At 52.3% G+C, this 19,751-nt stretch overlaps 1 protein-coding gene across 1 annotated transcript in view; it reads left to right on the top strand.

Moving 5' to 3' along the window:
* The window catches only part of ADD2 (adducin 2), a 91,895-nt gene that overhangs the window by 49,658 nt on the left and 22,486 nt on the right, over positions 1–19,751 (top strand). Inside the window, exons 2-6 of the mRNA XM_074940201.1 lie at positions 13,516–13,746; positions 14,497–14,632; positions 15,925–16,076; positions 18,143–18,223; positions 19,024–19,173. Of these exons, the coding sequence (XP_074796302.1) occupies positions 13,549–13,746; positions 14,497–14,632; positions 15,925–16,076; positions 18,143–18,223; positions 19,024–19,173 (717 nt within the window). The 5' untranslated portion in view covers positions 13,516–13,548. The remainder of the gene's footprint in view (positions 1–13,515; positions 13,747–14,496; positions 14,633–15,924; positions 16,077–18,142; positions 18,224–19,023; positions 19,174–19,751) is intronic.

The following is a 19,751-nucleotide window of genomic DNA, read 5'->3' as shown; positions in this document are numbered from 1 at the left end:
CCCCTCCCGTGTCCAACCTGTCCTGCTTGAGGTTAGGATGGAGCATCACAAAGTTTATGGGTTTGGATCAGAACAAGTAAAGAGCCCCCTGCCTCAGAGCCAGATGGCTTAGAAAGGTTGGACCTAGTTTTCCTCTGCCCGGCACCTCTGTCTCTTCTCTCCACATTACAATTCTGATTGGGGAATCATAGAAGATTAGGGTTAGAAGAGACCTCAGGAGGTCATCTAGTCCAACCCCCTGCTCAAAGCAGGACCAACCCCAACTAAATCATCCCAGCCAGGGCTTTGTCAAGCCTGACCTTAAATACCTCTAAGGATGGAGATTTCACCACCTCCCTAGGTAACCCATTCCAGTGCTTCACCGCCCTCCTAGTGAAACAGTGTTTCCTAATATCCAACCTTGCAGTGGGGGAGGTTTAGGTTGGATATTAGGAAAAACTTTTTCACTAGGAGGGTGGTGAAACACTGGAATGCGTTACCTAGGGAGGTGGTGGAATCTCCTTCCTTAGAAGTTTTTAAGGCCCGGCTTGACAAAGCCCTGGCTGGGATGATTTAGTTGGGGATTGGTCCTGCTTTGAGCAGGGGGTGGGACTAGATGACCTCCTGAGGTCCCTTCCAACCCTGATATTCTAGGATTCTATGAACCTAGACCTCCCCTACTGCAATTTGAGACCATTGCTCCTTGTTCTGTCAATCTGCCACCACTGAGAACAGCTGAGCTCCAACCCCTTTGGGGACCCCCCTTTCAGGTAGTTGAAGGCTACTATAATGTTTTGCCCCCACTTCACACAGATGTCAAGGGGGGAGAATGAGTCCTTAGAATCCCCCACTCTCCATGACTCTTCCAAGTGTCTTCAGCACAGTTTATCTGCTCAGTCCCTAGTAAAGTCAATGGATTATGCAGCCCTATCTGTCAAGGCTCAGCAAAAAAATATTCCTTGGGATTCTTCCATGTGATTAACACTTGCTGGGGAGCTGCCTGCCCCTGTCCCCCCGTTTAAGAGCATTGTATCAGGAATATAATGAAAATACCTTTATATTGACAGTTGCATTAGCCACTGTGGTGTTTTTTATGGCCTCAGGTAGCCAGCAATGTCCTAGCTTTGGAGCCTGGTGGTTAGCTTTTGGTGCGTATGTCAATACGACAGACAAGCATGAACCGAAAGCATATTTTAAACAGGCAGCAGATGAGTGAGGTTGCCGTACTGCAATGTGCCACCCAGGTACCTGATCCTGTGAGCTGCTGAGCCAGTCTGGAAAGGTGCCAATGAGCTCAGCACCCTGGGGATGCACTTAGCACCTCTTCAGCTTAGGTGCTAGCTGCCCGTGCGTGGCAGATGACTGAATTCCTAAGACTTAGGGTTTTGCGTCAGAAGACTCCAGGGGATCTCTCCCAAGGTACATTCCCAAAGATGGGTAGAGATCAGTCTGCTATTTATCTGATCAGAGCAGCAGTTCCCCCAATGTAGCTCCCCACTGCCTGAAACACAGGGCTTGATTTGCAGGCCGTAGTGAGCATGTCTGCTATAAGGGGTTCCTTACACCTCCTCCTTTGACTGGATCAGGTATAGTACATCTCTGTGCTGGCGTAGATCCTACCTGTCTTGAACTAGCGGGTCCATTGGAAGGCAGCGAGCAACGGGTGGACACAGTTGCTTTGTGCACCGGCTGGGTGCCCTGGGGGCGAGGAGGGGAAGTGGGGGCTCCGATGGCCCTGTGGGGGGAGGGGAAGTAGGGTCTCTGATGGCCCTGTGGGGGGAGGGGAAGTGGGGGCTCTGATGGCCCTGGGGGCAAGGAGGGGAAGTGGGGGTTCCTCACAGCCCTGGCTTTCTCAGGGGGTTGAGATTTGCCTCTCCGTTGTCTCTGGGAAACTGATGTTTGTCTTAATGTGACCGCACGTGTTGCAAACCCAGCATGTGAGAGGCTAATGCCGGGGCTGATAGTCTAGTGCATTGGCAATGCCTGTGCAGGAAAATACAAATTGTGGGTAAAATTGACCCTGCTTCAAAAAATATCCCCTTTGTTTCTGTTTCTGAAAGCACATCGGGTGGCTGCTTTTCATCTTGAGCCCACGCGCTCCGGGACACGCATCAAGCAGAACTCCAGAGCGAGCTGCTAATCCCAAAGGGCAGCTTCACACAGCTCATGTCTGGGAAATGCCGGGATGGAACAGGAGCTTGCCAGAGGCCAAGCTGGCCTGCAGGTCGGGGAGGGCATACACCGGTGGGTCCCAGGGGACCTACGCAAAGACACTAGGGTTGAAATGATCAAAGATGCCATGCAGTGAGTGTGACACAAGATGCGTGGTCCTGATTGGGCTGTGAGCAGGGGGACACCCCGAGTCTCTCCCGCTTGAGCTAAGGGGCAGCTATGTGCAGGTGTTGAGGCCCCACGCTCTCCTTGCATCACTTGGAGACGCATGGGCCTTTGGCCTGTATTTATATCTGATGGGCCCAGTTCACTACCCTGCACAGACAAAGGGGGTTGGCATTTGCACTCCCAGGCAGTGAATCTGTGTCCCATCCAGATGCACGAGAAACACTGCCAGGCCCTTGGCTACACTAATCCGTACCGCACTGTACTAGAACGTGGCTCTTGCTAAATACTTGGGCTGCGTTCTCTTCTTACGTACACTGGAACAAGCCAATTGACTTCAGTGCCTTTGCTCCTCTGCATCCAGGTGGAGAATTGGGTCTGTATTTATTTTGTCATACAGGGTATGTCTACACTGCAGTGTAAGCCCAGGGTTCGAACTCAGGCTCAAGCCTAACCCCCTTTCTGTCCACATACAAATCAGGCTAACCCAGGCCTTGGACCCACGGTCCCGGGACCCCACGGGGGTTGAAGGATACAAACCTGAGTCAAGCCAGGACCCAGGGCTCAAACCCTGTTGCTTTGCAGTGTAGATGCAGCCCCACTGGATTTACGCTCTGGGAATCCACCAAAAGTATCCCACAATCCCACAGGCCGATTTTCTTTGTCCTCTGGACAGTCAAGTTTGGTGGGCGGTCCCGGAGTGTTCGCTGCTCCATGAACAAACGGCTAGAGCGGTCACATTTGGGGAGGGTGCTAGGAAGTCTGGGATGTGGGTGGTTGGACCCAGGCCTGCATAATGCAGCGTAGGCTGGGACCCAGGGTTCAACAAATCCTAACCTGGGATTACAATTTAGTGTAGATGCTGAAGCCTTAGGTTAACAAACCCAGAGTCTGCTAACTTGCGTTCTATCCACCCTGGGTTTACATTGCAGTGTACATGGGCCCTTCCATGCTAGCTTAGGGGCCTTCTCTGCATGTGGCCGAATCCTGTGGCATTTGAGGAGGATTCCTTTCAAGCAGGGATCAAGGTTGTATGGTGGAAGAAATGCACCCCCATCCCTTCTTCTCTAATGCTGTGATCCTTCATCTCCTCCTTGCGCTGCTGGCACACGTTGCATAGATCAACTGAGTGAAAGCCAATGCACCCGGTTCATATGGGTATGAACTGCTAATGGCCAGCGGAGACTTTGTGCAGTTCATAATTTTAACCTGCTTGTTTGTCAAGGTAGAAAATGAATTTTTGAACATTAATCCCAACTCCCTTCTCCTCGAGCGCTCAGTTTGTCTGTCTATGTTGGGGTGACCACATGTCCAGATTTTATAGGGACAGTCCCGATATTTGGGACTTTTTCGAATATAGGCACATATTACCCCCCACCCTCTGTCCCGATTTTTCACATTTGCTATCTGGTCACCCTAGTCTATGTATATATCTCTGTAGCATCGGAGTGTCTTATTGTGTGCTGAGGTGGGAGGGCTTTTTCAAGCAAGACCATTACCTATGCCATTCCAGATTGCACCACCGGCCAATCTAGCTGGATCACTGCTAAGGGCAGAATGCCCCTGTCTCACGTTTCTCAGTGGGCAGGGAAAACCTTCAGCAATCACCATGGTGCAGTTCTGTACAGGGGGTGGAAGGAGAGGAGCGAGTTCATTCCTGAGCATTGTTTAAGCCCTGAAGCATGAGATTTCAAGTATCCTTACCTTAGCCAACGAAAGTGCAGATGTTAATAGAAATTGGCCCCTGTAAGAACTCTGATGCAAGCCTTCCTTCCAAAGCCAGTATTGCCAAACACTCCCCTCCTCCCCTGCTTTAAGCAATTCACCATAGGCCCCTAAAGTTCATGGATTTAACATCCCCACTTCTCAAATTTACTATTTTTAAAAATCATATTATTTTCAGTTCGCTTCCTGGGTTTTGAGCCTGTGGGGTTTATCTTTCTCTGCAATCACAAAGTCTAGAAACTTTAAGTGAGAATTTCAGAGCTCTTTTATTTTTTTAATCACATGCTTCCAGGAACTGCGACTTAGAGCACCAAATACCGTGAGTCTCAATGATCAGTCACAAAAGGTGGCAACACTGGGAAACGCTGAGGAAGTTTGGATCTAAAAGCTGTACAATGGGCTGAACCAGAACATGGAACCCAGATGCCCCCCACCACCCTAGAAGGTTCGATTCAGCTCAGAGTGCAGATTTAACCATCTCTGATTATTACTGGCCCCTGAGTGCTCCATCCGCTTCTTAAATCGGGCTGCAGGACCTCCGGGTGCAAAGAGGGCATCGCCTCTCAGCGGTGCAGCCTGCAAAGCCGTGCACAGCCAGTGACTCGGGCCGTGTCGCATTTGGGGCTGCAATGGTGGGAGCATTTCACAGTGCTACCCAGGCACGCTCCTTGCTCGCCGGTGAGCCGCAGCACAGAGTCTGCCACCGGCAGACGGCAGTGGGCTAGTTTGGTGCTGCAAAGCCACTCAGTGTGCTTGCTCTGTGCTCTAAGCAATGGCCCCACCCCAGCCTGCTTTCCTGATTAGCCTCGTCTTTCCAATCAGTCTGTGCACAGCCATCCACTTGGCTTGCGAGGCATAAAGAGTCCAGCAGCATCCAGCCGGCTTTATCACCCTGGATGTCTGTATTTAGGCAGCAGGCAGCTGCACCGTGGTGCTGCGGTACCTTAAGACCCTGGGTAACTAGGCAACAGGTCTGATGCTCCTTTCACCGGAGCGGAGGCGAAGGGAAACGACTCCGTTCTGCAGAAGCTGGGGGAAAGACTTAGAGAAAGGGGGAGACTGACCTCCCCAAAATCAGGACCTTGGAGACTGTGGCTTTTTGGAGAGGAGGGTCGTGGGCACATAGTTGGTCAGGAGTCTGTAGGATGTACCCAGTGCTAGCCCAGCCTTGCGTTTCCCTTGCTCGGTGAATAGAAAGTACTTGCTGGGGTGCAAACTAAAAGGAGAGGCTGCAGTGCTCCCCGCGCTCCTCCATATCCTGCCACCTGTGTCCTCATGCTGCAGCGATAGGGTGCCAGCGTGTAGCACGCCTCGGGCAATGCCCTACGCATTAGGGAAGGACCATCAGGCTCCGCCATGGAGCCTTCCTGACCCCGGTTGTGATCCGCTGACACCCTGATGCATGAGGTTGCTTTACCCTAATCCAGTGCGGCAAATATGATTGGTCAGGAAATGATCCAACCACAGCTTGTTTCTAGGATGGATAAGATACGGCTTCAAGCTGGATCAGATCCGTGGTCCATCCAATCCAATATGCTGGGGCTTTAGAGGAAGGTGTCAGAACCCCGCAGTAGCAGAAGTGGGATAATCTGTCCACCCACATACATTGGGTCTCATCCTTCTCTGACCATTGATGCTGACAAGTTTTTGGCAGCTTAGTAAACCTTATGCTTCCGGACGTAAGCCAGCCTCGAGCCATTAGAATTCTGGATAGCCTTGCTATCCGTATAAACGTGTACTCCCTTCCTCAGGCTTGCCGAGCTCGTGGTCTCCATGAGTGCATGTGGTAGTGAGTTCCACAGGCTAGTTACAGGTTGTGTGGGAACAAGTTTCCGTTGTATCCGTTTTGAATTTGCTACCTCCAGGCCCATCAGGAGAAATTTGGGGGTTGAGGCCCTACACCCGTTCGTATCACTTTGTTTCCATGGATGTTTGGGAGGGGGGGCCCTGATCTTGGAGCCCTGGTACATTTGCCCCTCCCCACCTCTTTGAACTCATTGATGATGACCTGTTCTGTTCATTCCCTCTGGGGCACCTGGCGTTGGCCACTGTCGGAAGACCGGATGCTGGGCTAGATGGACCCTTGGTCTGACCCAGTATGAATGTTCTTACATTATGTTCTTATTGAATAGGCTTTTCCTGTTGTGTTAGGAGACGGGGATAACAGTAAAAAGAAAAGGAGGACTTGTGGCACCTTAGAGACTAACAAATTTATTTGAGCATGAGCTTTCGTGAGCTACAGCTCACTTCACTGGATGCATTTGATACATCCGATGAAGTGAGCTGTAGCTCACGAAAGCTCATGCTCAGATAAATTTGTTCATCTCTAAGGTGCCACAAGTCCTCCTTTTCTTTTTGCGGATACAGACTAACACGGCTGCTACTCTGAAACCGGGGATAACAGTAGTTTCCCCTCTCCCTTCTCTAAACTACTCTTTATTTTATGTATCTCTATCATGTCCCCTCTCATTAGTCTCCTTTCTAAGGGAAACAATCCCATTGTTTTCAATCTCTCTTCATAATGGTTGCCATGCCCCATACCGTTCTTGTTGTCCTTCTCTGAACGTCCCCTAATTCTGCAGTAACAAGTGTGCTTTGAATGAGTCACATACACATGGGCCAGGTCCTGGGGCCAGGCTCTCTGCCAAGCTGCAGTAGCCAGGCTCACTACAGGGTGGGGCTCTCTGGAGAGGGGGGAGGAATAACTCTACCCACCAGCTCAAGGGTACTGTAATAGCCCCCAGTCATTCCGCCCGTGCCCTTTGGGGAGCAGCTTATGTTGTGTCAATAGCTGGAGGATCCACATAGCAGTTGGTCAACCTCTCCTGTCCCAGCTCCTCCCTCAAGGCCGGTGAGGGATGCAGAGCTGTGAGCTGGGCTTCGTGGAGCAGCAAGCCTCTGCAAAAGGCTCCCTGAGTTCCTACCCACCCCTGTTGAACATCAGGACCACACCACTTCCGATGCTTTTGTGGGAGGCGATGCAGGAGCAGAGGGGGTCAGGAGTCGCCTCCGTGCATGCAAACGCAGACCAGTGTCTTGATCCGCTTCTGAAAACACGGGCCTGTGGTTTGCTCTTTCACAGCCGATGGGGGGGAGGAAAAAACTGTAACCAACGCTGAGAAGAGCTGGGGAGAATCAGAGGCTCATGTGTGCAGCAGCGGAAGCAAAAAGGTGGGGAAACATTCCTCGGGCGGCACTTTGATTTACGGCCTGGACCTCGAGCCCAGCCGGCAAAGACAGACCCTGGGTTGTGACCGTAATGTGCAGAAAGATGTGCAGCATATATTTGACTAGACTGTGTGAGAGCTTTCCCCAGAGGACATCATGAAAAATTTGGCAGAGAAGGGGGAAAAAACAACATTTTTTTTTCTTGCACGTTTCCCCCCGCCCCCGCCCTCCAGCTTTTTTTGGCTACTTCTTTGTATGCAGGAATCTCATCCTAGCAACTAGATGTGACTAAGGCTTCTCGAGCCGTTTTAGTCCTCTAAACGAAGGGTTGATCCCTGCAACATATATTTCTGGAGCAGCTTTCACCATGGAAACCAGAGAGCTGTTTTACTTTCGCAAAAGAAGCAGAGAAACATGGGGAAGAAATGATCAGAGTTCAAATCCTTCGTAGCCTGGTAATCCCCAGCATTCCCCATTGCGGCTGGAGAGAGCTTCAAAAGACAGGGAAGGCGCACAGACTGCAAGCGTCTCCGAAGCAGGGGAAAACAGATCGGAACAAAACAGCCACCAAAAAGTGCTTGGAAGACAAGACGTTTCCTGGCGCAGGTGATCAAGGGACGGTTAAAAAGGAGGAGTTTGGCGAAAGCAGAATGGGCATTTTATTGCGAGTATCAAAATAATGCATCGTGCCAATATCTGAAATCCTTGGCCTGGCTCCTTAGCTGTTGTGAAAGGCCATAGCCCCACTGACTTCCCTGGAGCTGTACTGATTTACACCAGTCTCTGATATCCAATCATAGAATATCAGAGTTGGAAGGGACCTCAGGAGATCATCTAGTCCAACCCCCTGCTCAAAGCAGGACCAATCCCCAATTTTTTTTTGCTCCAAATCCCTAAATGGCCCCCTCAGGGATTGAACTCACAACCCTGGGTTTAGCAGACCAATGCTCAAACCACTAAGATATAGCAGCAGCACCAGCCGAACAGGCTCACAAATCTACTGCTTTGCGTGCATGTCAGCGAAGCAGGGTGCAGGTGGGTTAGCCCATGGAGGGGAACGCACCAAGGAGAAGGCCAGGATTCCTAAGGGAGAGCAGAGTAGGTGGCTCTCCTCCCATGGAGTCAGTCTTCTGTTCTATTCAGGTTCTTGTACTGTGCCCGTCACCTTGGTATCTGAGCGCCTTGCTGAGGGTGCAGGGTGAGCGGCAGAGGCCGCGTCCCCCAAACAGGCATGGCAGTCGCACTGGGTATGGTAAGTCCATAGAGAACTTCACAAAGTAGGGATATTCTCAGCCTCCCAGCTCCCAGCCTGCACTGTCCTGTTAATTAACTACACACCTGAACTCCTTACCCTAGTCGGTCTGGAATCAGTTGCCCTTCAGCTCCCCCATAAAGGGATGTACGGAAGCAGGCACTGCGTTGCTGGACATCATGATCTCTGGGGATCATTAAACATCCCCTGGCATTCATCATAAGAGCAGGAAGGTCTGCCTCAGTGTTCTGTAGTTATTTGTATTGTGCAGCCACTTCGGAGCCTTGTTTCTTGGCACTTCCCCATCTGTCTGTATCCCTCTGTTCTCATCCTGAGATTGCCATCTCTGTGGGGCAGGGACTGTCTTTTTGTGCCGGGTTTGTACAGCGCCTGGCACACGGGGATCCTGCTCTGTGACTGGCCTCTGGGCGCTACAGCAATTCAAATCTTAAATAATCATAAGCGGAGCCCGGTAATGACTTCCTGCCAATCTGATCACCTTACAAAGATGCAGTTGCTTATGACAGTCTTCTTCGCCTCCTGTCCTAACCTGTTGTGTAGCATGGCTATGCGCTGCCTTACTCCACCCCAGAAGTGGCCGCATTTGCATGGGGAATGAAAGGACCCTATATAGTCTTTCGAGCTCTGTAAATGTGAACGGCTGCTGCCATAGCCTCAGCAGCATCCGCTTGGAGGAAACCGATGTGCACGCAGCAAAGCCAGGCACTGGCAGAGGCAGAAATGTCAGCAGCAGAGAGAGCTGTGCTGTGGCAGATAGGCTGCAGGCAGGGAACAGCCTCGCTTCTCGCCCACGCAGGCGAGCTGCCAGCACATGTGGGCTTTCCGGCGTGGCTCCAGCAAGCCACTCTGGCTCCAGCGTTCCGCCCGAGCTGGGTGCCTCCTTGGCGGATGGTACGAGCCCACGGGGGCAGATTGCTCAGGTGCACAGATCCTTCCCTGATGCATTCTGCGAGGGCCGGGGGAAATCAGACTGCTCTCTCCTCGGGGAAGGGAGGAAGTTTGCGCCGCCCTCTCTCAGCTCTGCATCCTCCCCTTGTCCAGGCAGTGACGAAATGCCGTGAGAGCTCCGAAAGGGTCTGCCAGCATCACATTTTCCATCCGCCGTGCGTTGCCCCGAGCCGTGGGGGTGCTGTGTGCCCGTCCGGCCTGTGCGGCCTGGCTTTAGTCTAGCCTGTTAATGCAGGGCGACCTGTGTATTGTTTCAGTGGCAGTGGATCCGTCTCTGAGAGCTCACCTGAAGGGCCGGGGCGCAGCTGAGGCTGGCAGTGTCGATCACGGCTCGTGCTTCGTTCAGGACAGGCAGGCACGTGTTGCCCCCGCAGTTGTGCTAGGGAGGGAGTAGTCAGGGGTCCAGATGGGTCTTCCGCAACCTGCCCGGTTTCTCTCGCTGTCCGTTTCTCATTCTCTTTCTAGCTGCAAAGTCTGCGCCCGGCGGAGGGGGCGGGCAGGCAGTGGGACAAGCTCAGCCGTCAGCACCAGGGGAGCGGAGCCCGGTGGCAACAAAACACTTCAGTAAGCTGGATTTTCTCTGAGAACAGCTCCAGCCCCCTCGGGAGAAGTCGTCAACATCTCGGGGATCCGTTTAGGGGCCGACATGAGGCTTTGCTCTTCCAAGCAGCACCAAAAGCTTTGCTTTGAAGCAGAACTTTGGATCTGAATCGAAACCCTCTGACCCCTTTTTTCCCTATAGTTTGTGTCTCAGCGACGTCTGAGGCAAATCCCGCAGTATAATGTCACTCTAGCCTGGGCCATGCATATCCCTGGCTCTAGAATGTAGTTTGGGAGCAGAATGCGATCCCTGACTTCACTGGGGGCATTCCCTGTTCCCACCGTTCTCTGCAGTCTCTGTTAACATTGCACTGGCTAGAAGCCTGCAGGCGTCACGATTGCTGCAATGAACCGGTCCCCCCATAGTTAAACACCCGGTAGCACTGAGCTAAGGCACACAGCCCTGCGACGCCCCCCCGCCCCTTGCAAGATGAATGCTCTTCAGTCTCATTGAGCTCCTGTGAAAGGCCCTCCCTGGAGGGCAGGTGCAGGTTTAAGTCTCCGGCGCTGCGTGCCTCCTTCTCCATGCTATAAAGCCTGCCTTGCTGTGTGCAGACTGCACGGTTCCAGCTTGCTGGCGGCTTGCAAAGAGCAGATCGCGCCCTGGCTGAATGCGGCCGGCAGTGGCTCGGCCATGGCCTCGCTGCTAGGCGCAAGCTTCCTGTGTGCCCTCTAGGGGCTAATCACCATTGCCATCTCAAAGGTCTGCCCCCAAGGGGTGTAGGTGCTGGACAGACTTAGCCCTCTGTACTCAGCAATGTGAGCTGCTTCCCTAGCTGAGAAGAGGAAAGATTAACCCTGAAAAGACTGTGTATATAATGTCTTCTGCAGTTTTCACAGTATACATCCGATGAAGTGAGCTGTAGCTCATGAAAGCTCATGCTCAAATAAATTGGTTAGTCTCTAAGGTGCCACAAGTACTCCTTTTCTTTTTGCGAATACAGACTAACACGGCTGTTACTCTGAAACCTTAAAAGACTGGTTCTTGGAAGGAAGCGTCCAAGTCTCCCAGCCCCCAGGCTCCAAAGAGTTAAGGTGCTGATGCATGTCTTCCTTTCTCTCCCTCTGGATTGTAGCTGAGAGATGTTCTGTGCATCCAGCCCCTGATGGGACCAGCGCTCCCCCTCCCACCCCCCCCCGGTCAGGGTTATCGCCCTCAGCAATGCCTGCATAACACCCCCCACAGGTGCTGCGGAAACCAGATCAACACCAGCGCCAAGAGCAAAGCACGGAAATGGGTCTCTCTGACGCAGAGCCACGGCTGGCTGCGAAGACACTGCCCTGTTCCCTGGGCGAGATGCCCACAGCGAATCTTATTGCCGTGGCCCCAGCTTGGCTCCGTTCCGAGCGCTGAGGCCAAGGATGCTGCAGAAAGTCCTCTCCTAGGAGCCTGGCCGAGGAGGGGGCACTCTGTGCAGGCCGTGTCCTGGCACTTGTTAAACTCACAGGCCTGAAAATGATCAGGAAGCCGAAAGGGGACTCTGCGCTCTGAGCGCGAACTCTAAAATCCCGGCCTTAATCCCGGCCTGCTGCTCCGGGGTTCGGAATTGGTCCTTACTAGCTGATTCCCGAGCACACCTGGAGGACGCGGGGAAACGGTACCAATTTGAGGGCATAAAGGCAGTTCAGCACATGAGGGCATTAAGGTTTTGCTTCTGGAGGCGTAGGTTTAAGTGCTGGTTTAGATCACAAGGGAATTGAGTTTGGTGGCATCTCATCTTCGTCCACGTCTGTCTTCATCACAGAACCGCTGCGTGGAAGGATAGGGGAGCCCATTTCTGTTTGAAAGGCTCAGAAGTGGAGCAGCTGGGTGTGCCGCAGGATGGACGGAGGTGCATCGGGGAGCAGGCATGGGACTGCAGGGGGCGCCGCAGGACGGGACGGAGGTGCATCGGGGAGCAGGCATGGGACTGCAGGGGGCGCCGCAGGACGGGACGGAGGTGCATCGGGGAGCAGGAATGGGACTGCAGGGGGCGCCGCAGGACGGGACGGAGGTGCATCGGGGAGCAGGAATGGGACTGCAGGGGGCGCCGCAGGACGGGACGGAGGTGCATCGGGGAGCAGGAATGGGACTGCAGGGGGCGCCGCAGGACGGGACGGAGGTGCATCGGGGAGCAGGAATGGGACTGCAGGGGGCGCCGCAGGACGGGACGGAGGTGCATCGGGGAGCAGGCATGGGACTGCAGGGGGCGCCGCAGGACGGGACGGAGGTGCATCGGGGAGCAGGCATGGGACTGCAGGGGGCGCCGCAGGACGGGACGGAGGTGCATCGGGGAGCAGGCATGGGACTGCAGGGGGCGCCGCAAGAGGGATGGAGGTGCATCGGGGAGCAGGAATGGGACTGCAGGGGGCGCCGCAGGACGGGACGGAGGTGCATCGGGGAGCAGGCATGGGACTGCAGGGGGCGCTACAGGATGGGACGGAGGAGCATCGGGGAGCAGGAATGGGACTGCAGGGGGCGCCGTAGGACGGGACGGAGGTGCATTGGGGAGCAGGAATGGGACTGCAGGGGGTGCCGCAGGAGGGACGGAGGTGCATCGGGGAGCAGGAATGGGACTGCAGGGGGCGCCGCAGGACGGGACGGATGTGCATCGGGGAGCAGGAATGGGACTGCAGGGGGCGCCGCAGGACGGGACGGAGGTGCCATTGCGTCACAGACGGGCTAGTGACTTGCCCAAGTATAGCAGGGCAGGGAATTGCATCCAGGTCTCCCAGCCACCTTCCTCTTTGTGGCTGGTTTGAATAACTCAGATAATATGAAACTCTAGTATTCAATATTAGAGAAACCATAGGGTATGTTATCCTAGGATGGCCAGGTGTCCGGTTTTCCACCACAAAGTCTGGTCGAAAAGGGGAGCTGATGGTGTCCGGTCAGATCTACTGACTGGACACCCAAAGTCCAGTTATCACCCGCGCCAGCCCCTGCTCAGCCAAGGGCACCTCCTACCTGCATCAGGTGGCTGCAGCTCCCAGCCCCGGCTGTGCAGGCGAGTCCCTCCCGATCCACACAGGGAGGAGGGGAGAGGGGGAAAAGCAGAGAGCGATGCGGGGGGGAAGAGGAGAGGGCAGGGCAGGTCCTCGGGGAAAGGGATGGGGAAGGGGAGGTCCCAGCAGTCCTGCTAGAGTGCCCATTTTTTAAATAACAAGGAGTCCGGTGGCACCTTAAAGACTAACAGATTTATTTGGCCATAAGCTTTCATGGGTAAAAAAACCCACTTCTTCAGATGCATGGAGTGAAAATGTACAGATGCAAATTAAGTTTTTTAAATATTACCAAGTTGGCTACCCTATGCTATCAATATAAGGGATACATGCCATGCACCCACCCCAACCCCCTGCCTCCCGTTATTGTTAACTGAGTTGTACATCATCCACTATCCCCCCAGGCAACATCCAGAATGTGTTTTTATGTTGCTGTCAGAAGTGCAAAAAAACCCACATCCAGTCCTGCTGGCGGCTCTTGACCCTTCCATCTCTCCGCACAGGTACCAAGAAGTAAACTCTAGACAGCCCTGAAGATGAGCAACGAAACCACCCCAGAGGCGGTCTCTTCCCCCCCGGTCTCCTCCCCGCCCCCCCACGGGCAGCGTTACTTCGATCGGTTCTCCGAAGATGACCCGGAATATCTGCGCATCCGGAACATGGCGGCCGATCTCCGGCAGGACTTCAACATGATGGAGCAGAAGAAGCGAGTCACCATGATCCTACAGAGCCCAGTGCGTAGAGAGTGCCTGGCAAATGGCCAAAGCGAGGGAGTGGGAGTCAGGGGTTTTTATCCCCCGTTCTGTCTCTGTATCCTAAGACCTAGCTTCTCCACTAGCGGGCTCTTTGTTACAGGTGCCTCTATTTATTTGTTTGGAAAGCCCAGCTCTAGAAACCAGCTGAAGTCACTAGGAGCTGTGGGTGCTCAGCACCTCTGCAGAGCAGACCCACGGAGCCGCCAAAATGAGTGGCCAGATTCTTAAAACCTTTCAGCACGTTGGGTGCTGAGCACTTCTAAAATCTGGCCCCGGTTTTGGGTGATGAGCCCTTGAAAATGTGGCCGGGAGCTCTTCTAAAATCTGGCCCTAGGTGTCTTAAAGTTGGACATCCAAAAATTGAGACTTCTCCCCCCACCCCCAGTTATTAAAAGCTCGTTCTGCAAGCATGAAGCGTTCTCCTCTTGGAGTGGTCACTGGCGCAGGCTCTGTGCTTAAAGGACGGAGCATAGAGAGAGCAACTGATGCCCAGTGTCCTCCTTTAGGTGTTGCTCGTTCCCCTGTACCAGCAGGGCTGTGAGTGCCAACCGTGTTTAATGTGTGATGCCGGGGAGCCTGTTTCCCGTGAAGCGCCTTGCCTTGGCAAGGAGCGCTGCCGGCTTTGTCAGGAAGATGCTGGCTCTGTAAAGTTCACGGCGTGGCTGTAAGGCAGCGTGGGCGCCGATCTGTGAAATCGCTGACGATTCACTGTCTGCCATGCTGTTTCAGTCTTTCAGAGAGGAGCTGGAGAGCCTTATCCAAGAACAAATGAAGAAAGGGAACAACTCCAACATCTGGGCCCTGCGACAGATCGCGGATTTCATGGCCAGCACTGCTCCCTCCGTCTTCCCCACCTCTCCCATCAGTATGTTGGTGGACAATTCTTCTCAGGGGCTGGGAGGGGGGGAGGCCTGCCTTATTGCCAAGTTACCAAACCAGGGTGGGATAGGCATTGCAGGATTCGGAAAGACAATCAAAGGCACCTATGCTGCCCATCTCATGAATGTCAGTTGGACTGAGATGCCTAATTCCCCTAGGCTAACAAGAAAGTCTCAGCTATATCTCTCCCTTCTCTGAATGGGGTTGTTCGAAGCGCTCATGGTTTCCAGTGAAATATTATCTGGTTGCACTGATTTCACATACACCCATACAGTGGTCAGCTTTAATGGCAACGAGCATGGGGATAAATAACATTGGGTTTCTGCCCCTCTTTGCTTCTTTATAATGCACAAAACAGGCCTTGAAGACTGTGTTTTGCTGACTCTGTTTTAAAGGGTTTCCCCTCTTTATATTTCACCTTAAAAATTCCAGGATTATCAACTCATTCCCTGTTTTTCCTGGATGTCTCCTTGGAAGACCAGAGAACTGTAGTGGGAGCTTTTCTGGCCCTTAACTAAAGAAATGGGTGGCTGTCTCTTTAACAAAGAGAAGTTTCCTCCCAAGTGGTTTTCATACACTTGCGTTGAATAAGTGATAACAAAAGAGGTATTTTAAAATACCCTGAACATTATTGCCTAAAAAAGGTGAACATTAGGGTTGTCTGAAATTTTTTGTTCAACTGCTTTTTGATGAAAACCGTCTGGTTTTTTTTAAATGGACTGTTTTGCAAGCAATTGGTTGGGGTTTTTTTTGAATTTTCCAGGTTACTGATCAAGCAAAATGTTGCTCTTTCGTTCCCCATTTTTCCTCCCCGCCCTGATTTTTTTAATGGCAACGTGTAAAAAAAAAAAAAAAAAAGGAGAGTTAGAGTAAAGGGGGGGAGGATTAAGGTGGGGGAGGGGAGATCCTACAAATAAAATCAACCCTAACCCATTGCATTTAAAAATGGGGCTGGGGAGGGTGCTCCCCTTGAGTTTTTTCTCCAGCGATCCCCATCCCCAGTCTAAGACTGGCAGTGATGTGTTCGGGAGTCCCACAGATCTTTCCACGGCCCTCGTGGGCTGAGAGGTAAGGTGTGAAGGTTCAGGGAAGGGAATCCACCATGGGAGTCAACAGATATGGACTGAAGAGCTTGGGGAAGTATCCTGCCTCTCATCTAGGGGAACAGATAGAGATTGGATGGGCCAGATCCAATGGCCTCGAAGCCTCCTTGCTTCCCAAAGCACCTCCTTGCCAGGAGCCCCTCAAACCGGCTAACCGATCTTCGCTTCTCCTCAGGTCTTTCCATGGTGACGCCCATCAACGACCTCCATAGCACCGAGTCGCTGTCCCTAGCGAAAGGGGAGCGGCTCATGCGTTGCAAGGTTGGCAGCATCTACCGACTGCTGGACCTGTACGGCTGGGCGCAGCTCAGCAACACCTACGTCACGGTGAGGGGGGAACCCCAGTGGTAACACGGACATGGGGCTATCTCCGTAGTGAGGATGGAACACAACTAGGGCCCTACCAAACTCACGGTCCATTTTGGTCAATTTCACAGCCATAGGATTTAAAAATTGTAAATTTCATGGTTTCAGCTATTTAAATCTGAAATGTCACAGCGTTGCAACTGTAGGGGTCCTAACCCAAAAAAGGGATTGTGGGGGGGGGTCGCAAGGTTATTGTAGGGGGGTTACGGGTTTTGCCACTCTTGCTGCTTGGGGTGCCACTACCTTCAGAGCTGGGCTTCCGGAGAGCGGTGGCTGCTGGCCAGGAGCCCGGCTCCGAAGGCATTGCCCCACCAGCAGCAGCGCAGAAGTCAGGATGGCAGGGTACGGTATCGCCACCCTTACTTCTGCCCTGCTGCCTGCAGAACTGGGCCCTCAGTCAGCAGCTGCCACTCTCCGGCCGCCCAGCTCTGAAGGCATCGCAGAAGTGAGGATGGCTATACCACAACTCCCCTACAATAACCTTGCGACCCCCACCCCACGACTCCTTTTTGGGTCAGGACCCCCAGTTTGAGAAACGCTGGTCTCCCCCTGTGAACTCGGTATAGTATAGGGTAAAAGCTCACAAAAGACCAGATTTCACAGGGGGAGGCCAGATTTCACGATCCGTGACGCATTTTTCACAGCCATGAATTTGGTAGGGCCCTACAGATGACTGTACGCTGCCGTGCTCCTGCCTTTGCCATCCACATCCTTGTGTGGAGCTGAGATGGAAGCGCAGAGTTTTTGATCCTCCAGTTACCGGAGTGGACCAGACTTGTAGGGGGAAGGATATAAAGAGAGGGAGTTCTGACTGCGAGACTGGTCTCATCTTTTCTACTAACCTCTGGCATCCCTCAGAAAACACTACACCATGTAGCCAGTGCAGGAATGTAACATTTGGCACAAGCTGTCTGTGCTGGTATCTTGCAGAAGTCAATGCGTGATCCTTCAGAGGAAGGGGAAAGAAAAACCCTCTCCAACCTACAGTGCTTAAGCACCGGCTCAGCAGTTTAATACTATAGGTGGGAGTTGGGGGTTCAAAGTGAATTCTCTCTTGACGTCTGCTCAGCTGTGCCCTGCATCAGATGACCCTGATCTTAGCTCACATTATACATGCCCATGTGCAGGGTCAGAGAGCATCCAGCTGTGACTTCCACAGGCTGACTTTACAGTCCTAGCTTGGGAACTGCTCCTCAGCTGGTGAGATAAGAATTCCCTTTCAGGCCATTCCATTGCTCACTACGCAAAGTGGGCCAGATCCTCAGTGGAGCTATACTGAGCATCTGGACCAGAGACAACTCGTCAACACAGCAAAAAACCCCGTAGCGAGTGGCATAGATGCTACCGAGAAATGCCATATCCCTTTATCTTTGTGATCAAAGGCTAGGAAATCTAGCAGCTCCCGCGCAGCCGCATGATATGTGATCATGGAACATACGGCACTATACTCTTTGAATTTTTCTCTGTCACTGACTTCCTTTTTTCTTCAGCCCCAATTTCCAGCTGTTAAAGTTCTTGCCCATTGTGTGACCCAAGTGGTACAGTACTGAGACCAAGCTTGGTCAGTCACGTTTGACTTTCCCGGAGATCTGAAACCAAAATGAAACACAGTGGAATCTCAGAGATTGGAGGCTTGACTGGAAAATGCAGATGAAAGGAATTATGTTTGGTTTCTTAGCATTATAGGTGGGCTTGGAAGGATCTAGGATTCCATCCCAGCCCAAACATCCACACTGCAATTAAACAGCCCCTTAGCCCAAGTCAGCTGTCACGGGCCAGCTGCAGGTTTTTAATTGCGGTGTAGACCTATCCTTAGTTCTGGCCAGGAGTATGCAGTCATGGAATGGACCCTTGACTAAGCAACATAGTTTGGAATGGAAATGGCTATAGAAAAGACAGATACTCTTAGTGATATGAAGGACTCAGAACGACCCACCAGGAAAGTAAGAATGCACATGCTACTGAAAATTGTCCAGTTAATCTTAACTCGCCTCTTTCCCCCCACTCCTGTGCATTTCTTTTGGTAGATGCGTGTCAGCAAAGAACAGGATCACTTCTTGATCTGCCCTACAGGTCTTTCGTGTAATGAAGTCACTGCTTCTAGTCTGGTGAGTGTGCTAAATAACACTCTCTCCCTTCAAAATGAAACCCTCCACTTTCTCTCTCTCTCTCGATGGTAAATTAAATCCATGCTGGTAATCTGGGACTGCTTTGGGAGACGTTGACGGCAAAGAATTCTTTATGAGAGAGAGTTTAAAAAAAGACCAAAAATTATGATTTATTTTTTAACAAATTCCACCTCCACTCCCACCGTTTTTTCTCAAAATTTTGAAATTTGAAATGCTCCAGAGTGGTTTGAAAACTGCGGTGTGAGGGGGAGAGAAATATGTGTGGCAATCTCACCATTTTTTTCACCCTTTTTTGGTCAAAATGCAAAGTTTCATGGTTTTTATCACCATTTTGAAAAAGATAGACAGTGAACATTCAATAGCCACCCAATGGATGTTCTCTTCACGCATGCATGGCACACAGTAGATTGTGATCCCAGCAGATGTCACAGGCCGTATGGGAACGGGCTGAGTTGCTGTAGAATTGACGGACCTGAGTCTGTATCCCGTACCTACCTCGCAGGCTTAATTAATAGATTCCAAGGCCAGAATGGACCATTGTGATCATCTAATTTGAACACCTGTAGAGCGCAGGCCAGAGAACTCCCTCAAAATACTTCCAAGAGCAGATCTTTTAGAAGGGAGCACATTCTTTGAATGCAGAGCCACCTGGAAGGTGGCTCCAACGGGTTGATGAGGGAGCGCAGTGATGTTCTGCAAATCTGGGGTGAGCCATGGGGAGTGTGAATTCCTCCCCTCCCCGGTAAATCTCCAGCGGCCTCGTTTCTTTCCTGCTGCAGATTAAAGTGAACATCCTGGGTGAAGTGGTGGAGCAGGGCAGCACCAGTTTTTCCGTGGACACGAGAGGATTTGGCCTGCACTCAGCCATCTACGCAGCCAGACCCGACATCAGGTGCATTATCCACCTGCACACGCCTGACACTGCTGCGGTAAGGAGCCCAATCAGTCATGCTGACGGGTTTGCCAGGGTCAGCCGCTGTACGGTTTGCCCCGCAGCCGTAGAGAGCTGCAGAGTTCAGCTCCGGCTCTGAACATCCTGAGCGAGGCTGGGAGGGTGGGGAATCCAGGGCTTCGTTCAGGCTCATTGCTGATAACACCCTGCTCGCCTCTGTGGCTTTGAGATCCGTGTGTGGCATCCCCACTCCACGCGTCTCTCAAACACATCGCTCCCTCAAAAGCCGATCCACATCCCGTTAAAATCAGTGGAATTAACGGGGCCTCTGACACAGTGGTATTAATTTTCATTTCCCTTTAGAAACCCTGTGATGCTTTGTAAATAGGACAGGTATTTGCATCAAGTACGGCTGTTACTTTAGCAGCTAATAAAAACAGCAGAACATCTGCACAGGAGAATGGCCTCTTGTTTCCGGACAGCCACAGCATTTGTTGATCCTGGGACAAAACTCAAGGGCAGTGACTTCGTTAGTCTGAATGTCTAGCACAAGCCCATCTCTGCTAAGTAGCGTCATTCCTAATGGGTTATGAGAGACCAGTCCTTACTGAGGCT

The sequence above is a fragment of the Natator depressus genome, chromosome 26, assembly GCF_965152275.1.
Source record: "Natator depressus isolate rNatDep1 chromosome 26, rNatDep2.hap1, whole genome shotgun sequence".
In the NCBI taxonomy this organism is placed as follows: Eukaryota; Metazoa; Chordata; order Testudines; family Cheloniidae; genus Natator; species Natator depressus.
This window is presented reverse-complemented; position numbering and strand designations above follow the sequence as displayed.